General features: G+C 38.1%; 1 protein-coding gene across 3 annotated transcripts in view; it reads left to right on the top strand.

Annotated features, from left to right (window-relative positions):
- The window catches only part of Gmds (GDP-mannose 4, 6-dehydratase), a 526562-nt gene that overhangs the window by 87157 nt on the left and 411512 nt on the right, over positions 1-27893 (top strand). The window contains exons 2-4 of one of the 3 annotated variants that reach the window (NM_001039606.1): positions 8838-8882; positions 16986-17073; positions 19063-19172. In NM_001039606.1, coding sequence (NP_001034695.1) covers positions 8838-8882; positions 16986-17073; positions 19063-19172 — 243 coding nt within the window. Of the gene's footprint in view, positions 1-8771; positions 8883-16985; positions 17074-19062; positions 19173-27893 lie in introns of all 3 variants that reach the window. The other 2 variants (XM_087590060.1, XM_087590059.1) reach the window with 2 other exon arrangements.

Raw genomic sequence — 27893 nt, forward strand, 5'->3', positions numbered from 1 at the left:
ATTATTTTTAGGTGGAGAGATTGAAAATTTTTATCTGAAATTTTAATAAAATATTATAAGAAAAAGCAAACTTTTACTACATAAAATTTAAATATCTTTAATCAAATTACTAAAAAAGTTGATTGGATCATAAGAACTTTCTAATATAAATATCAGTTATTTGAAATTTGAACAAAATACTTTAGCTTTAAAGTATTGGTTTTTATGATGTACTGTAAGTTAATACTTAAGATACTATACTTTGTAGGACTTAAAAATTTATACATAAATGTAACCTTATCTCTCATATATCAGATTCATAGCATAGTCTGAATATGCCTATTTAAAAGAACATCAGGATAGGACATAGTTTTCTCCAGTCAGTAGTTTAGTCACATTAGGTTAAACACATATTTTAAGAATGAAAATATTAATAGCGATTTTTCTATTGATATATCTCATTATTTTCAATAACAAAGTATGGTGAAGTTGTCTTAGATACAGTAAAATTTTTCAGCCTACTAAGTTATTTTATAATTTTAATCTTTTCAGTATAAAATGTCTCTTCTTCCTAGTATTAGGGCTTTTACTCCTCATGGCCTAGAGCACTGGACAGAGGACATTCTGCCCTCTTTAGAGGGCCTGCAGACACTCAGGTCTTCTGGGAAGCACTTGACCAGGTAGAGCTGAAGAAACACCTGTGCACTGTATGGGCATTCGCTTTGAAAGACAGGACAGCAAAAGAAAAGGGAAAGAATTTCAATTTTTAAAATTTGTAGTTTTGGTTCTTACATAGATACAGCTGTGTACTTTATAGTTGTACATGAAGCTTCCTGGTAATTTATTACTGACATTCCTGTAAATCTGTAAAAGCACTTATCAATATATCTGGAGTGCATATATATAAACTTTCAGCAAGTATATTGTTCCAAACTTGAAAGAAGGCATTCACACCAGCACTGAACCAGCCTGTTAAGTGGATATGCTTCTTGAATTCCTTCCCTTTTTCCCTGTTGCCCCTAATTTCATGCTCAGGTGGGGTGATTTATTTCTTCAGGGCACTGTGCCATCCTCTGTAGAAGATAGCTTTCCTTTTATCCACAAAGCTTTTCCACTCCCTATTCATGACTCATACAGCTACCACAATTCTCAGATAGCTCGACAGGTTACTGCTTATTCTTTTCATCCTGTCCACGTGTGAGTGTGATGGTGCATGTGAAAGCTGGAGGACCTAGCCAGTACCAAAGCACTGTGCTATCTAGGCCAGGAAATGCCTGGCTGCCCAGATACTTCACAGAGCAATAGAGCAGGAATTGAATCTCCTCTATTTTTTTCCTGTCCTTCTCCATTTCCTTATACCCATAGCCTTAGTAGGTGTTTGATATCCATTACTTCTGCTTTCTTTCTATTATTAATAGTCTACGGAAGTCCATTCTATATCAAAGTATCTGTAGGTCCTGAACTGCCTATGGATGGCCTTACTTACAGAGTGCTGGGCCCACCTACATTAAGTAGTAATGAAGAAAATGCACAACAGATATTCCCACATGCCAATCTAATGGAGGCAGTTTCTCAGTTTGAGGTTTCCTTTTCCCAGATGTTTCAGGGCATTAATCAAGACTGGCCATCATGGTATTAGTCCTTGAACAGATTACTTTGAATTTGCCTTGGGTTTCTCCCACAAAGTGGAGGTTATCAGAGTGGCATCATATCTCGTGTGAATATAAACAGTGACTGGATAAAGAATACCTCAAGCACACATGGCATACATGTTCCTAAACCTGTGTAAATGGTCACTGTTTTTTAATGTTTTCAGAGCCAGACAGGTGGCTCAATAGAGAGAAAGGAGTTTGCATAAAGGTCTCATGCCATGAATTTGATCCTTGGATACCACGAGGTGGCAGGAAAGAACTGACCTCTGACAGTTGTTTCTTTGACCTACACATCTGCATCATGGCACACATATACACATATGTGTGATAAAGCATATATTTCAACATTAATGGCAGGAATGGTGACAGGGACTCAGACAAATAGGGAAGGAGAATAGGTTTAAGTGAAGGAGCTGACATAAAAAGGAACAACAGTAGATAGGATTCAGTGGCAGTGAAAGCCAAACTACCCAGTATGTATGTATGTATGTATGTATATATGTATGTATGCATGTATGTACATATGTATGTATGTGCATACATATATGTGTACGTGTGTATTGTTAGCAAGTGTCTGTTTTGCTTTTGATAACTTTCAGACATATACCTGGGTTATTGGTGCATTTTGCCTTTTTCTTCAGCATTTCTTGTTGGCTCACGTAAGGATGTACAACAATCATTTGCAATTTAGAAAGAACATAGATGTCAAACTACAATGCATGTCATTATAGACCAAAACCCTGTTAAATCAGTTTTTGACTGGCTTTTGTGGAAGATAAAAATTAGGTAGTTTCCTGTTTTCTAGATACTTTCAAAATAAACTGAATGACAAAATGGATAAAAACTGCTAGGAATATAGGTAAGAGGATAAAAGAAAAACAGTTGCCAGATGAAATGTAATATGAAAAACATAAAACCTTCAGTTGTTCTTTCTTTAATATCATTGTTATTTCAATATTCTTACATCCAGATTATTCTGTACATTTTACACTCTTAAAAACATACAGTACTTTTAATTACTATAAAAATTTGGTATAAATATTTGATATTCCCTTTTATAATAGTATGATGTATCAATGAGAAAGTAGAAAAGGCAGATAAAAGGAAGAATTCGTGATCATACCTCTTGGTTCAGCTTTTTGATTCTAATCCATTTTCTTAACTGTGTGCATGCATGTTTACATAATTGACAAGCTTCATTGGTTGGGGTCTATAATTGACTTTGGGAGGCTTACCAAATGGTTAAATTAAATTGCCATTTTTTAGGTGTTAGGTAAACAATATCAGGCAGCATATAATATAGACACCACTAGAATCAAACCATGTTTCATTAGTAATTGATCATGTTAAAAGTCTCTCCATGCTCCTTTGTCTTGTGGCAAGCATCAATTTTCCTTAATAGTATTTAAAACAAACTTTTCATTAACGTGTAATTACATAATTTTATCTTTCCCTTTCCCTTCCTCCTACCCTTCCTATTCTTTCCCCCAGCCCCTTTCAAATTCATGGTCCTTTTTCTTTGATTAGATGATTATTGTTAATACACATGTTATACATGTATGTATGCATGTATGCATGAATAACACATAAATATACAGATATAACCATTTAGAGTCCATTTAGTGTTGCTTGTATATATATGATTTCAAGGCTGACCCTTGGTACTTCTGTGAAAGCCGGATTCTCCTTCTCTCAGCAGTCATTGATTACCTATAGTTATTTGTCTAGAGTAGGGTCCTTTGAGTTTCACTGTACCATGTTAACTTGTTTATTGTGTCACCATTGCTCAGGTCTTGCTGATGCAGTTCTACTGATGCCATACCTTGGTTGTATTGTCTCTTCATTCTGGGAGACAGCTCACAGCAGACATCTTGATCTTCTGGCTTTTACAGTGTTTTGTCTCCCTCAACAGACACTGTTTCAAAAAGTTGTGAGATTGAACTTTGTGTCCAATGTTGTGTATACATGCACACACACACACACACACACACACACACACACACACACACACATGCCCTAATGCCCCACATATGGATAATAATGACATGAAGGATTACTTTAAAAAAAGATGTTTGCTATTGATAGATTTAAATGTTAGGTATAATTGGGCTTTCCCTTCAAATTTTGGTTATTGGGTTATGATAGACTATGTGGAGGATGACTGTAGTGTCTGGAACCCATGTATTAATACCAGCCATCACTGGGAAGCCAGGACTTGGCTGCGGAGCCATTCTTCCTTCTTAGCGTGTGTGAGCCCCAGAGACCTGCCTGAAGGCGCCTCCCTGGTAGAGAAAGAAAGGTGGCTACAGAGGGTCTTGGCTGGACATAGACAATTCTCTTGTTCAGAAGAGGTTGATCGTCATATTGAATTGCTATGATCCTCTCCACAAGGAAGTAAGTGGAACTGAAAGTTAGTGATAGCAATTTTTATGGGGAAAATAACTGAATTCTAAAGACTGCACGATGGGAATACACGTTTGAAATCTCTTCTTACTATTTACTATTATGTTCATCATGATCGATTATGTTCTTGTCCTTCACACAGTGACTGAGAATCTTACACACTTAGCTGTATGCAGTAGTTTATTCTTTTTTTAAAAAAAGAGTTTAAGATTTGAGTTTTGAATTTTTGAGTCATAGTCTTAACGTGTAATCTAGGCTACCTCTTTTAATCCTTTTGCTTGACCCTTCTTAGTGCTGGGATGACAGGTGTACAGCTTCATGATGAATTATTTATATTTTAGTGTGGAATTCTTAGCTTTGGAATTCTTGAGACATTACTATTGTTGTTGTTATTATAATTGCATGTGAGGGCATGTAGATTCTATTCTCCCAGTGTGTGACTTTACACTAAACATTTCATGTCTTTGAATCTCAATTTTTAGATTTGTAAAATGAGAGTGTTAGATTAATTGGTCCCCGTGGTCTTTTGAATCCTGAATTTGACATAGATTTATCCAGTGATTTGCTACAAACATGAACCAGGTTGCAATACTTGTTAAATATATTCTACTTCTGGATACATCATAGCTCATTGATTAAATTACTGGAAAATTTCAATCTGAATTAGAACAGCATCCTTCTGTAATTATTGCAGTGATATAGTTCCTATCAGAAGTATAGAATACCTTGATATTATAGTAGTATTTAGCTGAAAATATGCTTTTGGGGGTGTGTTTATTATTGTTGCTGTTGCTTGAGACAGTCTTTCAGTATAGCCCAGGCTGTTACATAAGCTCACTTTGTAGCTCATGCTGGCTTCAAACTCTTGGCAGTCCTTTTTAGATGAATTAAAATATACAGAGGGAAAGAGTGTAAAAGGCACTGTGACCAAGCACTTTCTCTTTATGCAGACACGGTATCTGTTTCCTGCTAGGCATGTCCAACCTTTGATACTGTACTTTGCATGCACAGAGTTCATGAATAAGAACCATTTTTAATTCAATTACAAAAATAGCCATATATATGTATATATGTATATGTATGTATATATATATATATATGGCTACACACACACATACAATTTTTAGTTTGTTTTATGTTGTGTTCAGAGTGATTCTCAGCCTTGTGTCACCCATGGGCAGAGATGGGACATTGTTTAGTAAGCCTGCCCATCTTATTCTTTCAAAGAGGCTCCCAAATGGAAGCATACATTCCAGAGGGGCTCGACCCTCTTGCACATGTCAGAGTTATGCTTTTGCTCTTTTCATCTATTCACATTGGTTGCCAGCACATTCATAGAAAACAGAATAGAGGCTTGATTCCCCAGTGTAGAGGCAGGAGTGGATGGGTGGGTGGGGGACCACCATCATAGAAGCAGGGTAAGGGGGGATGGGATAGGGGGTTTGCACAAGGAAAACTTGAAAGGGGATAACATTTGCAATGTAAATAAATAAAGATCCAATTTAAAAAAGAAAACATAATAGGAACACTCACTAGTATTGGTTATAGTATGATAACACTTGTTTATTTGTCTGCCCATTGAGTTTAAAGTCCAGTTAATGCCTTTTCCGTCAGTTCCCCTCTATGGCCATTGATAGAAAGGGATAAATTTTTCTGTATTTGTAGATCCAGAATTTTACATAGTTTTCACATAATAGTTTAAGTATAACCCTCCTAGAATAATGCTTATATTGTATGTGGCTCTCTATGGAATATTTCTCAGTGCCCCATGAAAACTTACCAATCTATACATACATCATAGATATCAGGCACACAGAAACTTAGATTTTTGGATCCTGTAAAGATCCATCTTCCCTCCCACATGTATGTACCACCAAAGCAGCACCCCCACCGCATAGCACTGTTATCTTATGGGGGTGCACATGCCCAGATCCAAGACCTGAGAAATCTCAGGCACTCATCTTTTCTTCTGAGCTCTAGAGTGTTCTAAAATTACAGGATTTCTTTGTATTTGGGTCATCTGATTAAAACTGGAAGCACTGTTTAATCCATAAAACACCCTGTAATGGAAAAGGGCCAAATCAAGTTAGTTTGAAAATGGATCCTTTAATGGTTTTTTCATGGCTTTGTTCATGAATGGTTTGACATGTTTTGGTAGCTCCCAGGAGAATAGTGAGGGGGATTATTTTCTAGTTCAGATAATGAAAGAGTTGGATTCTAGTACTAGTTTCATCTACACTAGTTGTATGATATTAAACTACATCTCAGTTATCTGAGATGCCAAATAACTGGTTAACTCTCCTAACCAAGTTCTTGTGTGAGAGAAAAAGAGAAAATGTTTCTGTGTAAAATAGTAAATGTTTTTGAGGAAATAGTAAAGCCATAGTGATTGTCTCATATTGTATGGCATTTCATATAAAATAGATACCTCTAATACTATATGAGGAATTAATTTTACAAGGTCATAGTTGGGACATTATCTCTCCAATTAAAAAGTTTTTAGTAACAAATTTTGAGCCTGACAGGGATTCATACTGGGTTCTAGCAAATGAACAGATCTAACCTGTTTTCTTGGGTTTTGTAGTCAACAGGCATAACTTAATATTACTTGTTCTTAGTGCAGCCTTTCAGTCATTAGTTTGATTGGAGCATTCTCTATCAGCCATCCTTCTGGTTTGGCCGCTTGCTTAGATACCGTATCTCCCAGGAGTCCCCCAGGGCCAGTGGGGAGGATGAGGGGGAAGCCAGCTGAGCTCCCTGGGCCTGAGACCAAGAGCCTTTGCTCGGCTTGTTTCCCACTCATTGTGCAGCCTGGGCCCTATCACTGGAGGGGCCTGGCAAGGAAACGAGGAGGAAGTGAGTGCCACTGCCGGTTCAGAATGTTCCAGTGTGCTTGGAAAGTTTGAGGAGCAGCCTGGGTGAGGAGAACAAGACCTTACTGACAGAGTTCAGTCCGAGGCAGGTCTGTTTCACATCAGCTTTCTGAATAACCACAGCTCTCCCTACCCAGGGAGGCCCAGCACAGTTACCACTAGCCCCGACTCCCGCTGCCCCTATTCTCTGTGAGTGTGGTAGAACATAAATCATTCTGTTTAATTCCAAGTGGATAAGGAGTAGAAAGTGTAGTGTTGGCACTTCTGGGTAGCAATACTGTAACAAAAGCAGGTCTGCTTTCTAGGACTTTAGAGGCTAGGGTCAAGTAAGTATCATTGCAACTATTTCTTTAATACTATGTTCTTATTAGTGAAGAAGGCCTACCCCACTCTCCAAAGAAGGAAATAAATGTCCAGTGATCATATAGGCTAGCTTGGCTTGTGCTGGCTTGAATCAGTCAGCTTGATTTAACCAACACCTAAATGTATGGTAAAAACCTACATACATCACGACACTGAAATGAAAAGGCCAAACTCTCTTCTCCACATGAGCCTATAAACTAGAGTATTTATGTCAAGAAGTCAGAACAAAATCTGCTGGAGTTTTTAATGAACCACAGAATGTGTCCTTTGTATGCCTGGTCTGGCCATTCTGCATGAATTTATGAAGGACTTCTACACTAATTTTATAAATGCTCACTTGGCAACCCTGTCATTTTCAGAGCCCATAGGATGTCTCCAGGTCCAGCTTTAGGTCAGATCATGGTAATACTGAGACTTCCTTCACTTTTCTTTCTCCTGGAATATCTGGTAGGAATTTTTGAACTTCAAAGAGATGCTTTTTAAATTTATGAAATGCAAGAAAACTCAAATACTGCAGCAACTTTTCAGAACACATATTTGCATTAATTGTACCCTTAGTTTTACGTTTAAGTCTAAGTTGGATAGAAGGGACTCACCATTGGGACAGAAATTTGAAGAGCAATTATGGAATTGGCTACAAAGTGCAAGACCAACTCCCTTTTCTGAGGGAAACTAATATGCCTTGAACAGTAATAGTTCAACTTTTGACCCCAGAGTAGTTTAATTAGATATGTCATATTTTTCCCTCTTAAAGTGACATGAAATTATTTAAATAGCATCTCCTATCTAGAAATTTCTAAAGTAATTATTACCAGTTGAGACTCCCAGTGCTTACTCAGGTAACTTTCTTAAGGTAGGTTACTGCATGTTGTAAGATAGACTTTATCATCATTTCCTTCTTTAGAAGTTTGTATATGTGCACATATATATGATCAAGCAAGTTCAGTTGTATTCCCTCCTGTAAACCCTCTGAACTCTCTACACCTTAAAACCCTCTAAACTTATTGATTTTTTTTTACAGCTCTAGGGCTTAGCCGCTAACTTTGGTCCCTGAGACCTCCGTGGAGGTACTCACTGTCTTGCGTGGCACTTCTAGGCTTCGCCACAATTCTGTGGAGTCATTTTCAGCAATGTCAGCACCTCATGCTCTCTGTCTCCCCTTGAACTTTCCAGAGTCTCTTTGTTAAATGCTGTCCCCACGGGAATGTTGTACTCCTGTTTACTTTGCTAACATAGTTGCAGATTTCATAGAACCTGTAAGTGGCAAAACCGGAATCCAAATCCATGTGATTTTGAAATGTTGTGCTCTCTCTGTTGCTCTAATTATTTGCCTGGGTTTTGATTTCTTCCTGACCTCAGTGGTGCTTACACAGTCACTCTCTGCTATCTGAATAGTAGAAAAGCATTCAGTGTTGTCATTAGCAGTTTTGTTTTTATTTTGGTTGCTATGATTTTTATTCTGTTTAGATTTCCTTTCAAATGATGGTCTCCAAGTTCTTAGAGTAGATCACCATTCTGTACCTGTCACCACTGGTGTAACTTTTCTCAATTTTCCCTCTCTTCCCAGGATGGTTCATACTTGGCAGAATTCCTGCTGGAGAAAGGATACGAGGTGAGTGACTCCGTGCTGCTGGGGTTGCTGGGGATGACTAGGATGCAGCTGCCTTGTTTCCTCTGTGTGTGCTTTCCACGGAAACTCTGATAACAAATCAGAATCCAAGCATGGCTGTGGCATGGCGCCGGTGATGCTGCCAGCTCATTGTGCTGTCTGTCTTGTGGTGAGCACATGGGCTCAGTTCTTCTGTATGTCTCCCTTGTTCTCTGATAAAGCAGCAGCCTGCACAAGCCTTACTGTAAGTGTTAGGGTTAATTTATGATGTAATTTGCTACATTAAAAAGTTCCACTCGTGGTAAAGTCACTTAATTTGGAAATTGCACAGAGCAATAAAATGCAAGCTGATCTTTGGCAAGCTTGCATGAAAGATTTACACCTGGAGGTGTTGGCTTTCTAATAGGCAGCTATGTATTTTATGGAAGATGAATCTGTCAGACCCATTGTTGCTGCTACTATCATTGTTTTCTTCTTCAACATTAGAAATGATTTGTATTAAATTTCATGTAGTTTAGTGAATATTCCTTTCTTTTAAAGAACATTTTCTGCAGGTACTTATGCATAATAAATTACAGAATAAAAACTTACAGCTTACCCATATCTTGACTTGCTTTGGAAATATTTGTGTTAATAGTTTTACATTTTCTCTTTACTACCATTAATTGTAGCAATGTTTTATAAAAATGTGCTGTTGGACAAATGGAAAAGAACTGCAAGAAATTTGGCTTGCTAACAGGATTTGATGGAAAATGAAATTAGTTTTTTTTAATAACAACTTATTTTCTGATAGCTTTGAGTATGAGAAGTCATAGTAGTGTTTAGAACCTTCTCTGTTCTTCTATAGTAGTTCTAGATCTTCAATATCAAAGTAAGACATATATAATTATGAGAATATCTTTGTGCACATATGTCTATAAGAATAGATTGCTATAGTAATTGGGTCTAATCAAAACAAATGATTTTTAGCAAGTAATATGTAGTATAAAAGTATTGGTTTTAGGAAGAAGCTGTTTAGTCAAGCTGTTAAGGTAATATGTTAGTAAATATCAGGAAAATATAGTAGGGATATATCTGAAATGCTGTTTCAGATATATATGACCTTCTGCTAAAAGCTGTATGGCTGACAGTGATGGGATTGAGTTGACAGAGAATTAGAATAAGGAGCTGGGTAAGCCCAGTCATTACAGTGTTGAAGGCGGAGATATGTTGAATGATGCTCTAATCACAAGGGTGTTGTGTTATACTTTGAGGTAGACCTGTGGGACTATGAGTAGAAATGAAGTTAGACGGATGATCAAAATGTGAATGCTTCACTCCTTCTTTAAAAGGGGAACAAGAATACCCTTGGCAGGGAATAGAGAGGCAAAGATTAAAACAGAGACAGAAGGAACACCCATTCAGAGCCTGCCCCACAGGTGGCCCATACATATACAGCCATCCAGTTAGACAAGATGGATGAAGCAAAGAAGTGCAGGCCGACAGGAGCCAGATGTAGATCGCTCCTGAGAGACACAGCCAGAATACAGCAAATACAGAGGCGAATGCCAGCAGCAAACCACTGAACTGAGAACGGGACCCCCGTTGAAGGAATCCGAGAAAGAACTGGAAGAGCTTGAAGGAGCTCGAGACCCCTTATGAACAACAATGCTAAGCAACCAGAGCTTCCAGGGACTAAGCCACTACCTAAAGACTATACATGGACTGACCCTGGACTCTGACCTCATAAGTAGCAATGAATATTCTAGTAAGATCACCAGTGGAAGGGGAAGCCCTTGGTCCTGCTAAGACTGAACCCCCAGTGAACGTGATTGTTAGGGGGAGGCGGCAATGGGGGGAGGATGGGGAGGGGAACACCCATAAAGAAGGGGAGGGGGAGGGATTAGGGGGATGTTGGCTAGGAAACTGGGAAAGGGAATAACAATTGAAATGTAAATAAATACTCAAGTTAATAAAAAAAAGAAGTAATAGGCAATGACTGAGTATAGTCTGTAGACAAGGAAGCTTGTGGCTATATGCTGTTCTAATGAGTAGACTAGTGGGTGGGCAGGCCTTGAGTGGGACTAGTCATGTTGTATAGGTGTTAACCATTTGTAAACAGGAGGGTGGTGTGTTGGCTTTGAGTGCCATTGGCGAAGGTAGAGATGATTGTCATGGAGAAGTAGTGCTCTATCCAGGTGTCTCATTGAGGAAATAGCAGGCTTCAGGGGACAGCAGGATGCAAGATTTGTAAATAGATACCTGGTAAATGTTTAATTCTATTAGTATTTGAAGTTAAAAGAGTATATTTCGTTCTGTTACAGAAAGACAGCAGAAGACTCCTCAAATCACAGTTAATTGGGAGGAATTTATCACAGACACAGTTAGATGAGATCCATAAATTGTTAGAAAAAACCTTGATTATTCAGGGGAAGGGATACGACATGGCTCAGGACAAGTGGAAAGTCTTCCACATGATATTGTAAAAGTGTGAGCTGGGTGTGGCTTGTAAGAGTAAAGGTTTTTAATCTTGTATTAATTTCAGTGAGCTGCTCTCAGTTTTAAGAGATGATTGATATAATTGTGGAATGATCTACTAAGAGAAGTCTGATGGTGAAATAGGCTTTATCTTTTTATGCTTTGGTCACAGTAAACATTAGTGTGATTAAAAAAATAGATAGCATTGGAAAATTTCCAGGATTATCAGTTGTAGTTCTTGGTTATTCAAGATCACGAGCAGTGTAGAGTTAAACTCTGTGTAATCAAAAGACTGGAAACATGGACAACCACAGCTAGGTCCTGAGTCAGTGACAGCAAGTTTGGATGAATACAGATTTCACCTCAATGCACTCTCAGCCTTTAGTGCTGAAACACAGAGGATACTTCTGAAGTTTGAGATTGTTCTCTCTTAGATATCCCTGGGTGTTGCCAATGCTGCCTTCCTGTGAACAGATAGGATGCTGCTGTATAAAGGACCAGAAGAAGGGCAGTGAATGACTAGATGGTAAACCAGTTGGGCCTTCTGAACTATTTATGTATTTTTTTATTACACTAAACATTTTATTTCATGTGCATATGTGTTTGTGCTGCAGCATGTGTATAAGGTAAGAAGAGAACTTGTGGCAACTAGTTCTTTTTTCTGGGGGATTGAACTCAGGTCATCAAGCTTGGCAGCATATACTTTTATGTGCTAAGCCATCTTGCTGCCCTTAACTCTGAACTACTTTGACTCTTTTCAAATTCAGTTCCTATTCAGAAGTAGGAAGCTTAGAAATAACTAGAAACAACCTAGGTTTGGGAGCAAAGTGTGGCCAGGACTAGGTCAGCACTGTGAAAGGCACCATGGTAAGGCTGCTATGTTCTTGGAATAGAAGAAGCAGACTTTGATTTGCTGTCAGTGATACAGTGAGCCTAACATGGTGACGCGGGCCAGTAGAGGATCAGAGCCAGATCATTGGGGGAAATAACACAGTTAAATAAGCTCCTTTGTTCTAACTGTACTTAGGAACAAAAAAAAATTACAACAGGCTTAGAAAACTTTTATCATGGAGCAACATGTATGCAAAGCAACAGCATTTATTAATATAATGCTTAATAGGAGTTAATTACTCCTTTATCCATGTACTGTTAGACTTCTGAAACTTGGAACATGACTGTTTAATGTAGTCACTGAAACCTCTGCATTTGAACACATTCTCCATGAACCTTCATAAGTAAAGAAATAAAATACAGTTAGTTATCTTTTGATAATCTGCAAGGGAATTGGTTCCAGGAGCCTATGCATATGTCAAAGTCTGAGGACACTCAAGTTACCTATGTAAAACTTTATAGTATTTGTATATTGCTTCTACATATTTTTGTGTATATGAAATCACCAGGATAGTTATTATACCCAGTGTAATGCAAATATTTCATAACTAGCTGTATTAATCAGGGAATAAAGAAGAGTCTGTCCTTGTTCATGACAGACAGACACAGCTGCAGTTTGGTGGCTCTATGGTTCCGAGTCTGTAAATATTCAGAGTCTACGGTCATCTATGTGTTTCACCACTGCCCCAGTTATTACTGAGGAGACAGTCAGAATAATAGTTCTTATTGTTGCTTAGTTCTTGACTGTTACTGAGGATTAAAGCATTAAAAACATGACCGCAGCCACAATATTGTTATTATTTTTGCTATAGTTACCATTATTATTGTTCTTTTTATTTTGAGAAAAGGTCTTTCTAAATAGGCTAGGATTGCTTGGAATTCCTGATGTTTTGTCTCTGTCTACCATGTTCTGGGATTACAGGCATGTGTTACCATGTCTGACTTGCTTGTTCATTCTTTAATATCTACAGATGTCTTCATAGTGAGGAAAATGAAGAATTATTAGGTGCTATGGACAGTGACCCTGGGAACACCTTATATATACTATATATATTCTGTACCTGGATAAAGTTCAAAGTCTGTATCTGTTGTATTTATATAGCATAGAATCAGAAGCTAAATAAGCAGTCTAGTCCTTACAGCAATCAGCCTTGGGGCTTGGGCATGGGTCGGCTTATTATATCTAAATCCTCTGTTCTTGCTTTGCTCTATATCTCAGTCAAATTTCTTGACCCAGAAGACTTCGTTTTCTGGATTTGGTTGATTATTTTTTGTGTTGCTTGTTTTGTCTGTTAAGTGGGGATGGTAAGTACATCTTTCTATTGTACAAGGTTCTTGGGAAGATTAGGTGAGAGAGCATTTGTGAAACAGTCGGGGGGGGGGGGAGAGAGAGAGAGAGAGAGAGAGAGAGAGAGAGAGTGTTACTGGGGACATGCTGTAGAAGACACTGTAGTCTAACTCATGAATTACAGTATTGAAAGCAGGCATGTTTTCTTGCCTAGGACCCTAGAACTTAGACATTCCCTCACATTTTCAGGGAGAAAGGAAGATCAATACTAGGGAAGACTTCTATGGAAGTATATTCTAGCTTGAAGTGCATTCTTGGCACCATAATTTTGGATAGTTGACAATGTTGGGACCACTACAATGTATGCTCATTTTGCACAGAGAAAAATGTGAGAAGTAGTCTAATACTAAAAAAATAAAAAAAAGACAAGTTGAACTCTGTAAAAGCTAACACTCTCTGTGAACATAAGGAGAGAATCTGTTTTTAATAAACAGACAACAGCAACACAGAGTATAAGAATTTAATATCAAGAATGAGTTCATTCGGGTTTCCCTTCTAGGAAGGAAACCATGACCACCTCCCTGAGAAGACGGAGTGTCAGAGCAGAGGAGGCTCAACTCGAACAGTCTGGTGACTGTGAGGGTGTCTTAGAATGTGGGCTGCTGCTTCCTTTATATGTGAGGCATTTTGAGATATTTTTTCTGCAAAGTTGTTTGCTGTTTTAGGAGCTTGGTACTTTGATTAGAGAAAAAGGCCAATCTCCCTAGAGACTTAATTTTCAAACTACATGGTGTACTGGCAGTAAACCCGTAGCCTTTAGCTGTGTGAGTTGTGTATCAGCTATGCCTTGTGAGACAGTGCTCTCATGTGTGGCGTGGTGATTGTTAAGGCCTGCCGTAATTACCACCAGTAAAGACCAGCTGTTGGCATGTGCCGTTCTTGGTCATACAGACCAGTGTCCACGATGTAGTCATTGCTGTGTAAATGTCAGCTGTGATACAGTCTAGGTGAGTCATAACTTTCCAAAGATGAGTGGCACTAACCATCCCTGGGAGCCATCTTCCTCCAAGGACAATGTAGACACTGGGGAATTTGAAATCCAGTGGTGTGGTGGATCACCTATTTCTTAAAAAATATTGAAAACAACCCTTCAAATCTCCATGTTTTAGCACCTACTTTGAATTCAATATTTTGAAGTCAAGCCATCCTTGCTTTGATATTGAAAGAACCTGAAGTTTTCTTTTTTGACAGCTAGTTGACTGAGGCTTGAGGTTTGTATGCGAAAGCGTCCTCTTCCACGTAAGAACTTAGATGTTCCTGAGCTAGTATACTTACTACAGTTCTGATTAAGTTTATATAAATGTCATTTGGCTCATTTATTTTCTCAGTTTGCTTTTCTAATTCACATCTCCTTTTCTCCCCCAATCTTGTAAAAAGACCTACCTCTTTGTTTCTGTAAAGAGAAAGCTGCTAATCTTAAATTCTTAGCTAGATTATGAAGTTTGCACACATTTTGGCTTGTCTTACTGTTTGTATTTCACCTGCCTTAGAAGCAGACAGAGTCAGCTTTCATTAGTTCTTAGAATAATACCTGCTGTCATGGATTAAGTATTTGGCAAGTGTTTCTTCCCTTCTACACACATGCCAAAGTGGGAGTGAGTAGAAATTAAAACACAATTTTTTTCACTAGAGAAAAACAAAACAAAAAGTTGTGCTTATTGACTGTCTTTGTAGGCGTGGCATTAAATCTGTTCCTTGCATTTGATCTGACTTGGTGTCCAAGCCGGGTAAAATTGTACAATATTCTTCATCAAAGCCTGGCAAGTTTTAGGGCATCTCTCTGTGTGCTTTTGCCTGTTGGAATATGTGATCTTTCTAGAATTCAGTAATCAAGAGAAGGCTACCAAAATAATAATTATATTTTAATTATCAATAAATGAGTTATGCTTTTAGACCAAAGCAAAACTTTTACTGAATACAGTAGAATATTTATATTGGAGAAATTTGTATATTAGAAGTAACTTTGGTTTAAATACCAAGTTTCCTATGCATTAGTATAATGTGAAATTGTCCCTTATTTTAAAAATATTCGTTAATTTTATGGATTGGCTTGGCTTTATAATTCAGTAGCAACTTGCAAACTTGGAAACCTTGAAATATAATTCATTATAAGTATAATAATACATTACATTTTAATTTACTGGTTCGTCAACTTTATATTTGCCTCCTAAAGTGTCAATGAAGTTTACATTTCTTTCCTAAGGTATTTTCTTATTTACCAACTTTTCTTGAGTTTTGTTATTTTGGAAAATGGTGTTGAATGCTTTTCTTTTGGCAAAAAACAGTTAACTAGGAGAAGTATTAGTTGTGGGTATGCTGTGTCTTTAGCAGAAGTCAGTTTCTCATGTGTGCTGTATAAAACAGTGATGACATTTCTTCCTGTTTGAAAGAAAGCCTTATGTGCTTATAATTCCCCTTTGCACTTGGAATGTTTGAGTCATGCCAGGGATTAATTTTGGTTTAAAATAGACAGAAAACGATTGAGTTAAAATATAGAAGTGTATTCAGCTGCAAACAAATCTACCCGACATTAGAGGGAACACTTCTAAAATAAGTCAAGGATTAAAACTGCCACCAGTGCAACTGGAACTTGGGCAGTTGGTGACATAAGCTGATGTTAGCATTGGCAGCATAGAGGGAGAAACCTTGACACAAGGAGGAAGTGGGAGCAAGTGTGGAGCAATTTCTCTCATGCGTCAGACACAGTAGTCTTTTCTTTAGTGTCAGACAGGTATGCCTTGCTGTTCAGTGACTTTGTCCCTCCACACTGACCAGGGCCATGTCAGGATGGTTTCTTTTTTTAAGTGTTTTTTAACCTTTGACTCTTTTGTGTCTCAAATTTAGTAATATATAAATCTTCTCCCTAATCTCTGTAGTCCATTTTACTAACCTTTCCATACAGCTGCACGACAGCGACTGCTCTCTGATTTTTATCTATACCTCCAGAAATTGATATAATTTGAAGTAGCACTGAGAACTTGGAGAAACTGTGGGAGCTTTATGCTCTGTGTTAAACCGGTCAAAAGCAGTCTCACAGCTGCAGTCTCAAGTTTGCCTTCATTTTCAAATCAGAGATATTTTTGTCATCAGTATGACCATGTATGTTTAAAAGACGAACCTGAATATCTGTAACTGTATGAAGCCTTGTAATTATCTAATTACTTTCATTAAGATGGACAGTAGAAACCCTGGATAAAGTCTGAGGCAGTGTGCTTATAGCACACAGGCAGTGGGTGGGCAGAAACTAAACAGTGGAACTCTTTATCATAATTTAAAAATTCTAATTCTAATTATTATTATTATTTGTAGTTTTTCTAGAACCTTTCATTAGCAAATGAACTTCTGAGTTGTTTGTTAATCCTCGTTTCATATATATAATTTACTTTTTTCTTTTTATACTTAAAACTCAGGTCCATGGAATAGTACGGCGATCTAGTTCATTTAATACAGGTCGAATTGAACATTTATATAAGAATCCTCAGGCTCATATTGAAGGAAGTAAGTAATTTTCTTTCTCTAAATTTTTTTCTGTTGATTCCTAGTTTTAGTTAAGCTATTTTCAAATATCATTCTCAGCCCTCCTAGTCTCAGTTATTCACCCAGGGATTCCTGCAAGCAATGGGGAAACCTGCCTTGCAGCTGCCCTCAGCCTAGTGCCATCTTGGTTATTAGAATAATGCTGTGCAGGCAGCTTTCAGAGACCAGTGGGAGGCATAACTCTGATCAGCTTCCTTCAGTTCTGGTCTTCCTGCTCACGTTAACAGCAGTTCTGTATTAAAATAGCACTCTTTTGTTTTCTATATTGGGTTCAATCTATTGAAGGTAACTGATCTTTGTACACTGATTTTTTTGAAGATTCATTCATATGCCTTATTCTAAGAGCTTTATAGATTTTTTTAAATTAAAATTTAAGAATATTACCTAAAAAGTTTGTACAATCTATTTCGGTCTCATTCTTTCCTTTTTCTCAAGTTCTCCCTACTTCCCTACCCATGTAAGTTTACATGCATTGAATTTTTAATTCTTGAAGATAAGATTCAAATCTGGATAATAACTCAAATGATACTGAAATTGCTTTAGAGATCAATATCATGATTTGGTGGCTTTCTTACTTTTGCTATTAATTAATGTATGCAGAACAATATCATTTAGATAGCATGCTACAGTATTTTCTCATTTGATTTGGTGGTTAAAGAGAATATTTTGTACATGAGGAAGCAGAGACACAGAAATATTGTGACTTACATTATCAGGTTCCATGATATAACGGCTCAGCCTCAGATACAGGGCTTTTATATGGATGTGTGTGTTAGTGTTTCTGGCAGCCAGGGTGATACAGCAAGATTGTAACCCCACAGTGATCGAGACTTCATGTCTAAGAGGAGACCAAGGCTAGGTTTCTTTTCAGAATTGACATCAGCAGGGAGGTGACCCAGATATCCTCAGAAAAGGCTTTCCACCCAATGTTTAAGTGACACAGTTTTTCTTTTTAGAAGTTACTATATGCTGAGTGAATTGGGAGTTTGATTTTGTTTCAGACTTATAATAAGGTAGCTTATAAAACAGACCAGATAATCACTTAGAATTTCTAATGTTTCATATATATAGTTTATATAATATTTTAAATAATTTAGCACATAAACCATTTTCATGGCATGGATTTTTTCATCTGTAGCATATATTATCATCACCTCAAAAATTTATGATTTTTGAATCATATCACATTTAATTTCAGATTAGAAATGCTCAATATGTAATGATTTTTGTACAAAATGATACCACCATTGGATCTAGGTGTGGACCAAGCTAGCAAACTGGTCACAGTTTTAGACTAATGAAATCAGTATAAGTCAGCTTCAACACAGTAATATGGCTAAGTTGGTTGTCCATTGAGCAGTTATGTTACTACCATAAGCCAGGTTAAGGACTTATTCTGTAAGGCACTTAAAAATCACATGATAGTATATGAACAAAATTTCCCAAAAGGGCTGTCCTTTCTGTTATGAGCATGCTGCAGGTTTCTTTAGAGAGTCTGTACATTATTCCTGGGTCCTATTTGTCCACCTCTCACTTTTAAACAATACATGTTTTAACTTCTTACAGCCCCATGGTAATTGTCTAACATTTTCAGGGTATTATAATTCTTTAAACAGTGTATTTGAGTTTTCTATTATAAATCCACACAGACCAATCTTTCTACATTGTATATTTCTTAAACCCAAGAGTCATACTCTGCTACTCAATGAGCATCAAATACAATGTCTCGGTTTTCATGTTGGTGGAAGGAGTTGACACACTAGGCAGGATCTTACTAAGTTGTTTAGGCTAAACTCAAACTCCAGATCCTTCTTATCTCAGTATTCCAAATACTGAGATTTCAGGGATGGCGAGTCACATGTGGGAGCATTTCCAGTTTGCTCTTCAGTTTCATTCTTGAATAATATGGGTCCGTTGTTGTTTCTGATGGTCTTTTCTAAATCCTAAAAGACATGAAGTTGCACTATGGCGACCTGACTGACAGCACCTGCCTGGTGAAAATCATCAATGAAGTGAAGCCTACAGAGATCTACAATCTTGGCGCTCAGAGCCATGTCAAGGTAAGCCCTTCTCATTGCTGTGAGCTGTCTGCCTGTGTCCTTGTAGTGGCCTCTCATGTATATTTTTTCTCAACACAAAACAACCGCCAGTCCTTAACATGTTCAGTTGTCAGTTTTAGTTAGGGAGTTCATCCTAATAAAAATGCTTTTCATTTTTAAGGTGAGGCTTCTGTAATAATGAAAATTTTCAACGAACACTGAAGTAGCAATTAGTATTTATTTTAGGTTGTTCCCTGTAGTTGTGAGCCTCTATTCTGACATTTAATGTCAATCTGTGAGAGAATTTTTTAAATGTTAGAAACCTTTATTTTAATGTTAATTCTTGGTAGTGGCTATATGATTGGGTTGCTGGATATTCTCAGGTTGCAATATATTGTTAAAGTGATATTCTTTGAGTAGCAATCACATGTTAAAGTTAGCTGAATTTTCTTTCTGTTGTGAGTGGTGAATGTGCGGATTTCTTCCCTGTATTCAGGTGCTGGGTGCTCTGCATCCTTCTTTGGTCATTCTATCTAGAACAAGTCCCGTAAACTTGACTGCTCTTCCCAGTCCTCCAGCTTCGGTTAGACTCAGGTTTCCTTAGCTGTATTCTGATGCTTTCTTGGGTGAATGAAATTTGAAACCAGGGCTGTTTTGTTTTATTTAGGTACCTAGTCAATCAAGTGGTTAGCAGAGCTTAGAAATAAAAACAGACTTTAAGTTTAAAAAAAAAAGTTGAGAAATATCTATCCATGTTTCTTTTCTCAAATACAGTAATTTTATTGGAGTATTTAAAGTGTTTTTACGTTCCTCCATATTTTTCAGTTTTGTTTATAATGTGGGCATTATGCCCTCTTTCCACACCTCTGCTGCTTAAGGCTGGAATTAGGGCCCAAGTCTAATGAACAATGGAATAAACCTAGTCATAAAACAGCAAAATTTGAAAATTGAGAGTCAGTCCTTGGGTTGCCAAGTCTTTGTACTTAGCAGGTAAGAGCACTGACTGCTTTTGAAGAGGGAGGACTTGGATATGGCATCCAGCACCCACATGATAACGCACAAACACTTGTAGCTTCAGTCTCAGGGAATTTAACACCCTCTTACGTCCTGAGGCACCAGGGGCAAAAAACTCATTCACTTAAATTAAATATGTCTTAACAGAAAAAACAAATAATTGTCCATATTTACTACTGCTGCTGCTGCTGCATGCTACTATTACTACTCATTACTACTACTGCTACTACTACTACTACTAAATTTGAGATTAGCCCATTTTTTATTTTAAGACAGGCCTGAAGATTTACAAAAACATTTTTTACCTGCCTAGATGCTGTTTAGAAAACAGCAACAAAACAAAACCACTAACCCCCTATCTTTCTCATTACTTTTTCCTTTTTTCCTGCTTTTTTTGGTGTTGAGCAGTACCTCATATATGCTAAACATATGATAGAGCTCATCTTAACCCTCTTGGTTCCTTAATCTTTTGGTCAGTGTATGTTATCTGTTCTTAGTGTGAGGGTCTTTACATTCTGCAGGCGGAGCTATTTTCCTAGGGATTTTCAGTGTTTCCCCATGATGAAGGAAAGCCTTAGGCTTTTGTGTTTGAGAGTTTATCCTGTTTTCTACAGAGGAGTGTTTGTTCTATTTTTCCAGGCATGACTATTAGAGGCTGGAATCCACAGGTGAGGTTGCAAGGACATAGATGTTATGGGAGTGTGGGGCTTTGTAAAGTAGATAAGGATAGAATAGATCACCTGGTGGAATGAGTGGACCCTTCTGTGGTCTCTGGAGAGGAGGGAAAGCCCTCGTGCCCAGAGACCAGTCAGTTGATGCGACAACTATGAAAGACTTTACTACCAGCACTTGGAGAACACTCAGATAACATATTGTAAAATGAGTTCTCAGATTCCTTAAGGTGGTAGCTGGAGAAAGGAAGATAGAAACCTGCGGGGAACTTGCATCATAAAGGGTATGGGGAAGCAAAGTAGGATAGCAAGAACCAAGGAGACAAGGGGCAGTGGGTGGACTTACGTGTTGGAAGTTAAGAAAGTAGGTCTTTCTAGGAAGAAGAGCATAGAGAACCAGGAAAGCCTTGGCAGTAAGGCTGAAGATCAACTTGTAATATTTCTGTTTGTTTGCTTTTTGCATTGCTAGGGTTGGAAACCAGGGCCTCATGCATGGTGATGCGTGCTCTATGACTCAGCCATACCCCATATCTGACTAAGTACTTTTTAAAGAAGTGGTCTGAAGTAGATGTGATGGAGCTAAAACAGATTCAGCACAGGGGTTTTAGTAGTTGAGTTACAAGGAAAGTGTAAAATGAGTCAATTCTTTTCAAGGAATTTCCTGTTGGAAGGAGGAGAGAACAACATAGTAAAGATTAGGTCAGTGTCCCTCAAAATTGCTAGGCCTCTTTCCCAGACTCTTTGATTTCTGAAGTTCAGAGTGAGGGTGAGAACTTTGATTTTTAGGAAGTGTCCAGTTGGTCCTTAAGCTTAGTCTGGGAGCCACACTTTGGGAAACATTGGGTGTCTTGGTTCATTTGTACAGTTGCTTTAAGTGCATTCATCTTAGACTTTGTCTTTTCAATGTACCAGCTTCTGAGTCAGATGAAAATTAGCCGTACTAATCACCAGTTCATGACAGTGTGAGATTTTAAATCACTATGACACCGACAATCAAGAATTGTGATAGTTGAAAAAGGCGGGAGTGGGTCTCGTATGCACCACTTCTTCACACTCAATTCTCTTTCCAGGTAGTGTGTAGCCTGGGAGATTCATACCTTACAAAATCCTCCTTATATTTCAAGATAAAACATGAGTACAATCTGTGTTTTTTAAAACCCACACTTTTTTATATCTCTGTGCTGTAAGCTAAGGCAAGTTGATCGTTAGCTGTGGGTAGCAGACTCCAAGAAGGGGGTTGGCTCAGGCTGGAGTGTCCTCAGCTTTCCTTGCCAGCCAGTGAGCTTAGAGCCCTCTGATCACTCTAAGCTGCATTTATGGGTTCAGATTTTGGTATGTTTTGTTATTATCAAGTGATTAAAATATTACTTTGTTGTAAATTATGTTAATATCTTTAAGAAATTTACTGTTCATAAAAAATTAAATAAAAATTTGTTTCTGACCGGTATAATATGTTCAGTAAGATTAACTTAAAATAACATGCTTTTTGTAATATTTTGAAAGATGGTCTAATATTAGCACATTTTGTGTTTAATTTTGAATTCTTGACTTCTAGACTGGACAATGTTTGTGTTGGCCTCATGTTGTGCAGAATAAACTCTCTATCACTCACACTTCCAGTTAATCTGATGTGGGCCAAGGTATTGCTAAAAGTAAGGAAAATAAAATAATAGGAAGCTGGTCTGGCTTCCTGTAGGAAACCAATGAAGATGAAATTGCTTCTTGGAATGAGCCCATAGCAGTCTGGGAAATACTGACTGAAGACATTTTTCTGAATCATAAACAGTAAAATTATGACTCATGAAGTAGTTCATTGAAAGGCTGATTGGATCTTACATGGGAGAAAGTGAGGGATGACTGCAATGTACCAGTTATTAAAAGCAGTTAAACCTAGTATAATGACATCATCCCATTAGGAACAAATGATACAGTTTTATGGTCCTGCCCATCTTGGAAGAGAAAAAAATGTTTTAGGAAAAAAATTTAAAAAATTAAAATTCTTTGTGAATAAATTTGTTTATTATTTGCTCAGCATGCATTATCGTTGTGCTTCTGGAATTTGTCTACTTTTTCCACAGCTTCTTTGATGACCTTACATCATTCCTACAGTCACAGTATTGTGAGACTCTCCCCACAATGAGCCTAGACCAGTGTTGATTGCATTTGCCTCACAACATCATGGTGGAATTGCTATGAATTCTTCAAACATATGAAAATTATTTAGTCATAAGGCTGTCATGAAGGAGAAATAATTTAATATGACTTTCACTTTTATAAATGAGGTCATCCACTCAAATCATACATTTGGTAACTGCCAAGCTCTGAATGGGAACTCAGGTCTTTATATTATATACTTTATCTTAAAGGCCAATAAAGAAATCAATTACCCTGGCCAGTGGTAAAATAAGGTAGTCTTCATAAAGTAACGTCTTCTCTCACATTGCAGTCTTTCTTCTTGTAATCACTGCCCCCCCCCCCCCCCGTGCCTGCGGTGTAGTCTCGTTTTAGTTTTGAGAGGAAATGTTCAAATCCCCTATCAGTGGTGAAGATCATTACTATATATCATTCAAACTTTCTCTTATTCAACATCTTAACTCCATAGTTTGTATTCCTCATCTAATCTTTAGTTATCTTTATTTCTTTCCCTTTTGAGTCTCTAAGTTACGTGTTTTTTTTCTTTTTGTTTGTTGTTTGTTTGTTTTTTTCTATTACAATAAGGAGGCCTGATTGTTTGGTTGAAGGGTGTAGATAAGTGAGCTGCAATTCCATTTCCGTTGTTGAGAACATCAGCTGGTAGATTGCGAGTGAAGAAGCCCAAAGGGAAGGCGCATGGGCAGGCTCAGGAAGCTGGTCGTGTAAACCAAGGGGCTAGTTGTAGTAGTAGTGATCAGGCACTGAGTCAGACTCAGGGAGAGAAGCTAGAAAAGCAAGTTCAGGAACTGGAATAGGGAATGAAAATAGGCATGGGAATTACATTGGTAGATCCTGGGAAAGACACCAGGCAAACTTAATTCACCAAGCTAAAGAATTGTCATCTATTTCCTGTAGGTTCTGAGTCGTAATTTACAGCTTGATAACTAAATGCTATATTTACCCCAGAACGCTCAAATCTCTTGGGAAAGGGAGCAAGTGGCATGCTGCACTGAGAGAATTCATTGTGGCGGGAAAGGCAGGTTGACTCTGTATCTGGCTGGTATATCACTGACCTAGTTTTAACACAACAAGCTGCAGCAACATGGCTCTTTATTGTCCAGTTATAGCAGAGCAGGGGCAGCCCATTAAAAGTCCACAACCAGCAACAGCACTTTTCTGTGTTGTTACTCATTCCTCTATTTATTTTGGACGCTGGAGGCCTAGCAGGGAGGTTTGAGAAAGAAAATGAATAGACGGGGAACATTGCTATTGCAGATAGAAGGAACATCCATAAATGTGAGTCAGGGCCTGTCCCTGCACACTTGCATGGTAGAGTTCGTTAATCCACCATTGATGAACATGGTCATTTACCTCTCTTCATAAGTGGCTGCCTTTTGCTAGACCCCATGCAGAATGCATGCTGGCGGCAGGCAGTTGTAATCACTATGAGGATAGGAATTAAATTTAATAGCACCTTGGGACTTTCTCATGAGAACTGTGGTACAGAAAAGGGTTCTTAAATTAGGGGTGTACATTAGAGTTCATGGACATATTCTGAAACTACACATCCAGTGACCTGCCCTATCTCTTACAAGACTTGTATTTGATGTTTTCAATGTTTTCAAATCCTGGTTATATCATGAACTGACTGGGCTTCTTAAGGCTTGTGTTCTCCAGTGAACTGCATACCTTAGGTTGGAGTCTCTTCTACCAGTGCTCTTGTGTGGGCCCGTGTTCTTGCAATGGTCTGTAACACTCCTTAAATACCACTGCCTCAGTCTTTGACAGTGCCAACTCTACTGAAAGCTCATTTTGTTGCCAAGAGCCCCACTCATCTGTTTGCAGTAATGTACCATCATCCTCAGGGAGTAGGTCAGAAACGAATGCTGTGGGCAAGGAGGGAAGGAAGTGCAGATTGCCTATTCAGTCACCTTCCCAGCTCTAAGCTTCCTGTGCTTTCTGTTCATAGTTTGGACTAATAAGGTGGATTATCTGGAGAAGTAGATGAAGCTAACAGCTCCAAGGTCAACATGCTAGTCAGTGCCGCTTCTGCTGGGGACGAAGGTCGTAGTTTGCTTTAGCTGAAATGATAGGCAAGGCTGTTTTCCTGTGGTCAAATGCTCATAGTTGCTATGCTGAAACATCAGCTTGTATAACATATTCTGAAAGGGGAAATGGTTGGCTCCCAGCATCCACATCTGCATTGGTCAGTTGCTGTCCGGACTTCCTTGGTCGGGAACCACTACACTAGGTTCCTGTCAACAATACCTCTTGATCACGGCAAGTGTGGTTTGGTGTCTGTAGACGGGATGGGTCCCCAGGCTGGCTCTTCCTTCAGTCTCTTTTCCATTTTTGTCCCTTTCTTCCTTTGGACAGGAACATTTCTGGATTAAAAACTTTCAGACGGGTGGGTGTCACCAACCATCAGGCAGAGCTCAGGGAACCTGAGGGTTTGGGGAAGCTGACAAAAGGCCTGGAGGAGCAGACAGGGATTGCAACCCCACTGGAAGAACAGCATAGGCTGGCCTGGCCATCCAGTTCTCCCAGAGTCCAGACCACCAACAAAGGAGTGCATCTGGAGGGATCCATGGCTCCAAATACGTATGAAGTAGAGGATGGCCTTACCTGACAGCAACAGGAGGGGAAGCCCGTGGTCCTGGGGAGGTTTATGTCCCAGTGTAGGGAGATGCTGGAGCAGTGGGGCAGGAGAGTGTGGGTGGGTGGGGGAGCACTCTCATACAGGCAAAGGGGATGGGGGGATGCAGGATGGGAGCTAGTGGAGGGGTAATTGGGAAGTGGGATATCATTTGAGATGTAAACAAGTGGAATGATTAATAAAAATAAATAAATAAAAATTATAATGCACCATAAAAAATAAAAAAAAAATTAAGAGGGGAAATGATGCATGAGGCCCTTTGTATGGGCCATAGAATTCTGAGGTGGTAGAGCCCTTGGCAGTAACCCAGGTCATGCCTTTGTTTTACAGGTGCCTGCTTGAGATTGCCAGTTGATGGGCAGCCAAACTCTGTGTAGCTTTGAACATAGGGCTGATTTCAGTTTGTCATCTTGTGCTACTGAGCTGAGATGACCAAAGATGGGGATAGGAGATGGGAGCCATTGAACTGTGACTGAAGTCTTACCTCTGTTGTCATTCCTATATCATTTACTACAAAAAATGGTGTTTCAGTGTAATAGGTTGAAATCCATTTTCCTTGCTGGAGGGATCTAAATTCCATATGAGTAGTATTTTTTATAACTAGGAAGCTCTAAATACAATGCAGGATACAGCATGAGCATGCCAATGATACTAAAATAAGTTAGTATACAGGGAAAGTAGGAATGTATAGAATTAACATCTGAAATGATCATATTTTTTCACTTATTATATATTAGCATATAATAATAACACTAATCTGCATATACTAAATTGATAAAAAAAATTGAGGAAATTGTTACTCTATCACATGGAATTCCTGAATGAAATCAAAGCAACATAAATCCTCTAGTTTGTTAGCACATTGTTAATATTAAAATAACTCAGGCCTGAGGAGCAAAGCACTATGGTTGAGAGAGAACCATCCCTGCAGCCTTGAAAGCGTAAGGGTCCGTGTTGTTTATATCTAGACTGCTGCGCAAGCATGCTCCATGCACGCTTCTGTTTGCGTGAACGTTTCTCGGGAATGTGACTCCTTTACAGAGGATGCAAGGTAACATGAACAATGTCTCCGTCGGTAGGGACAAGCCTATACTATGGCCAAGGACAGTCGCCTTTTGTTTGTTCTTGTTCTGTAGCCCTCTTTTCATTCTGAATATTGTTGTCCCCTCTTCTTTATAGGCACAGTTCTTTTGATACTTAAAATACTTGGTAATCACTTCATTACAAAGAAAACTTATGATAATGTTTTTTCATGTTATAATTTAACATTAGTGTTTGTACTATATAAACTGTCATAGCATGAATATGGCTGATCAGTTTCAGTATGTCTAGGATGAAATTTGGTCTTTAAAACCCTCTATTGATGAGGATAGGTAGCTGTGTACACTGCGGGTGGGGGTCTCTGCTTGTTTCTGGCTCACATTCTTCTTGGAAGCCTGTTACAGATTTAAGCAATTGAATTCAAATCTAAAACCACTTAAAAAGTCCTTTATAGTCCATTAAGAATTTTTATGGGAGAGAACACTCTATGAAAGTTCTCCGTTCCTCGTTCAAACAGATTGTTCTGCTTTATTGGATCGAGGTGGGATTGTAATTTTGATAACAGCTAATAATGTTTGGAATTTTGTATATAATTAATGGACCACACAAAGGTGTGTTTGTTAGCTTTTCCAGCCTTAATCTATTTACAGTAGTAGCTTTTTTGCTAAACAAGATCAAAAGAAGTATTTTAGTATTGTAACAACTTATGCATATTAAGCTGAAATTAATTAAAATTGTTAAATGCTTATGTGCATCTTAATGTTTATATCCAGGTGATTTTGTAAATTCTAATGGGAAGAAATGTTAAGTCATTAGTAAATATATTGTGAATGAAACCATTTCTTTTCCTTTTGTGATGAATGGAAACAGATTTTAGAATTCCTAATTAGATAAGTGTATACACTCTCAGATTGGTGTCTGTGTTTGAAGAATTAAGCTCCTCTTTAAAAGACCTAATAGAACCTGGTTTTAGGCACAGTCCTCACTTTATCATTTTAGTATGTGTTGTGTTTATAAAATTTATTTTGTTAAAGTTGAGTCCTTAAAATTAGAACAAAAAGATAAAATGAGACCTTTTCTAATTCAAAGAATCTTAATGCATAAGGAGTTTTTATTATTTCGGTTTCTATGTAAATACTGATACTTTGTCAGTGCCAGCAACAAGAAACTTTTTGTACTATATGGTGTGTACTTTTAAAACATTAATATCAACGAGTAATAGACATA

Source organism: Rattus norvegicus, chromosome 17 (assembly GCF_021556685.1).
Source record: "Rattus norvegicus strain SHRSP/BbbUtx chromosome 17, alternate assembly SHRSP_T2T, whole genome shotgun sequence".
Taxonomy (NCBI): Eukaryota; Metazoa; Chordata; class Mammalia; order Rodentia; family Muridae; genus Rattus; species Rattus norvegicus.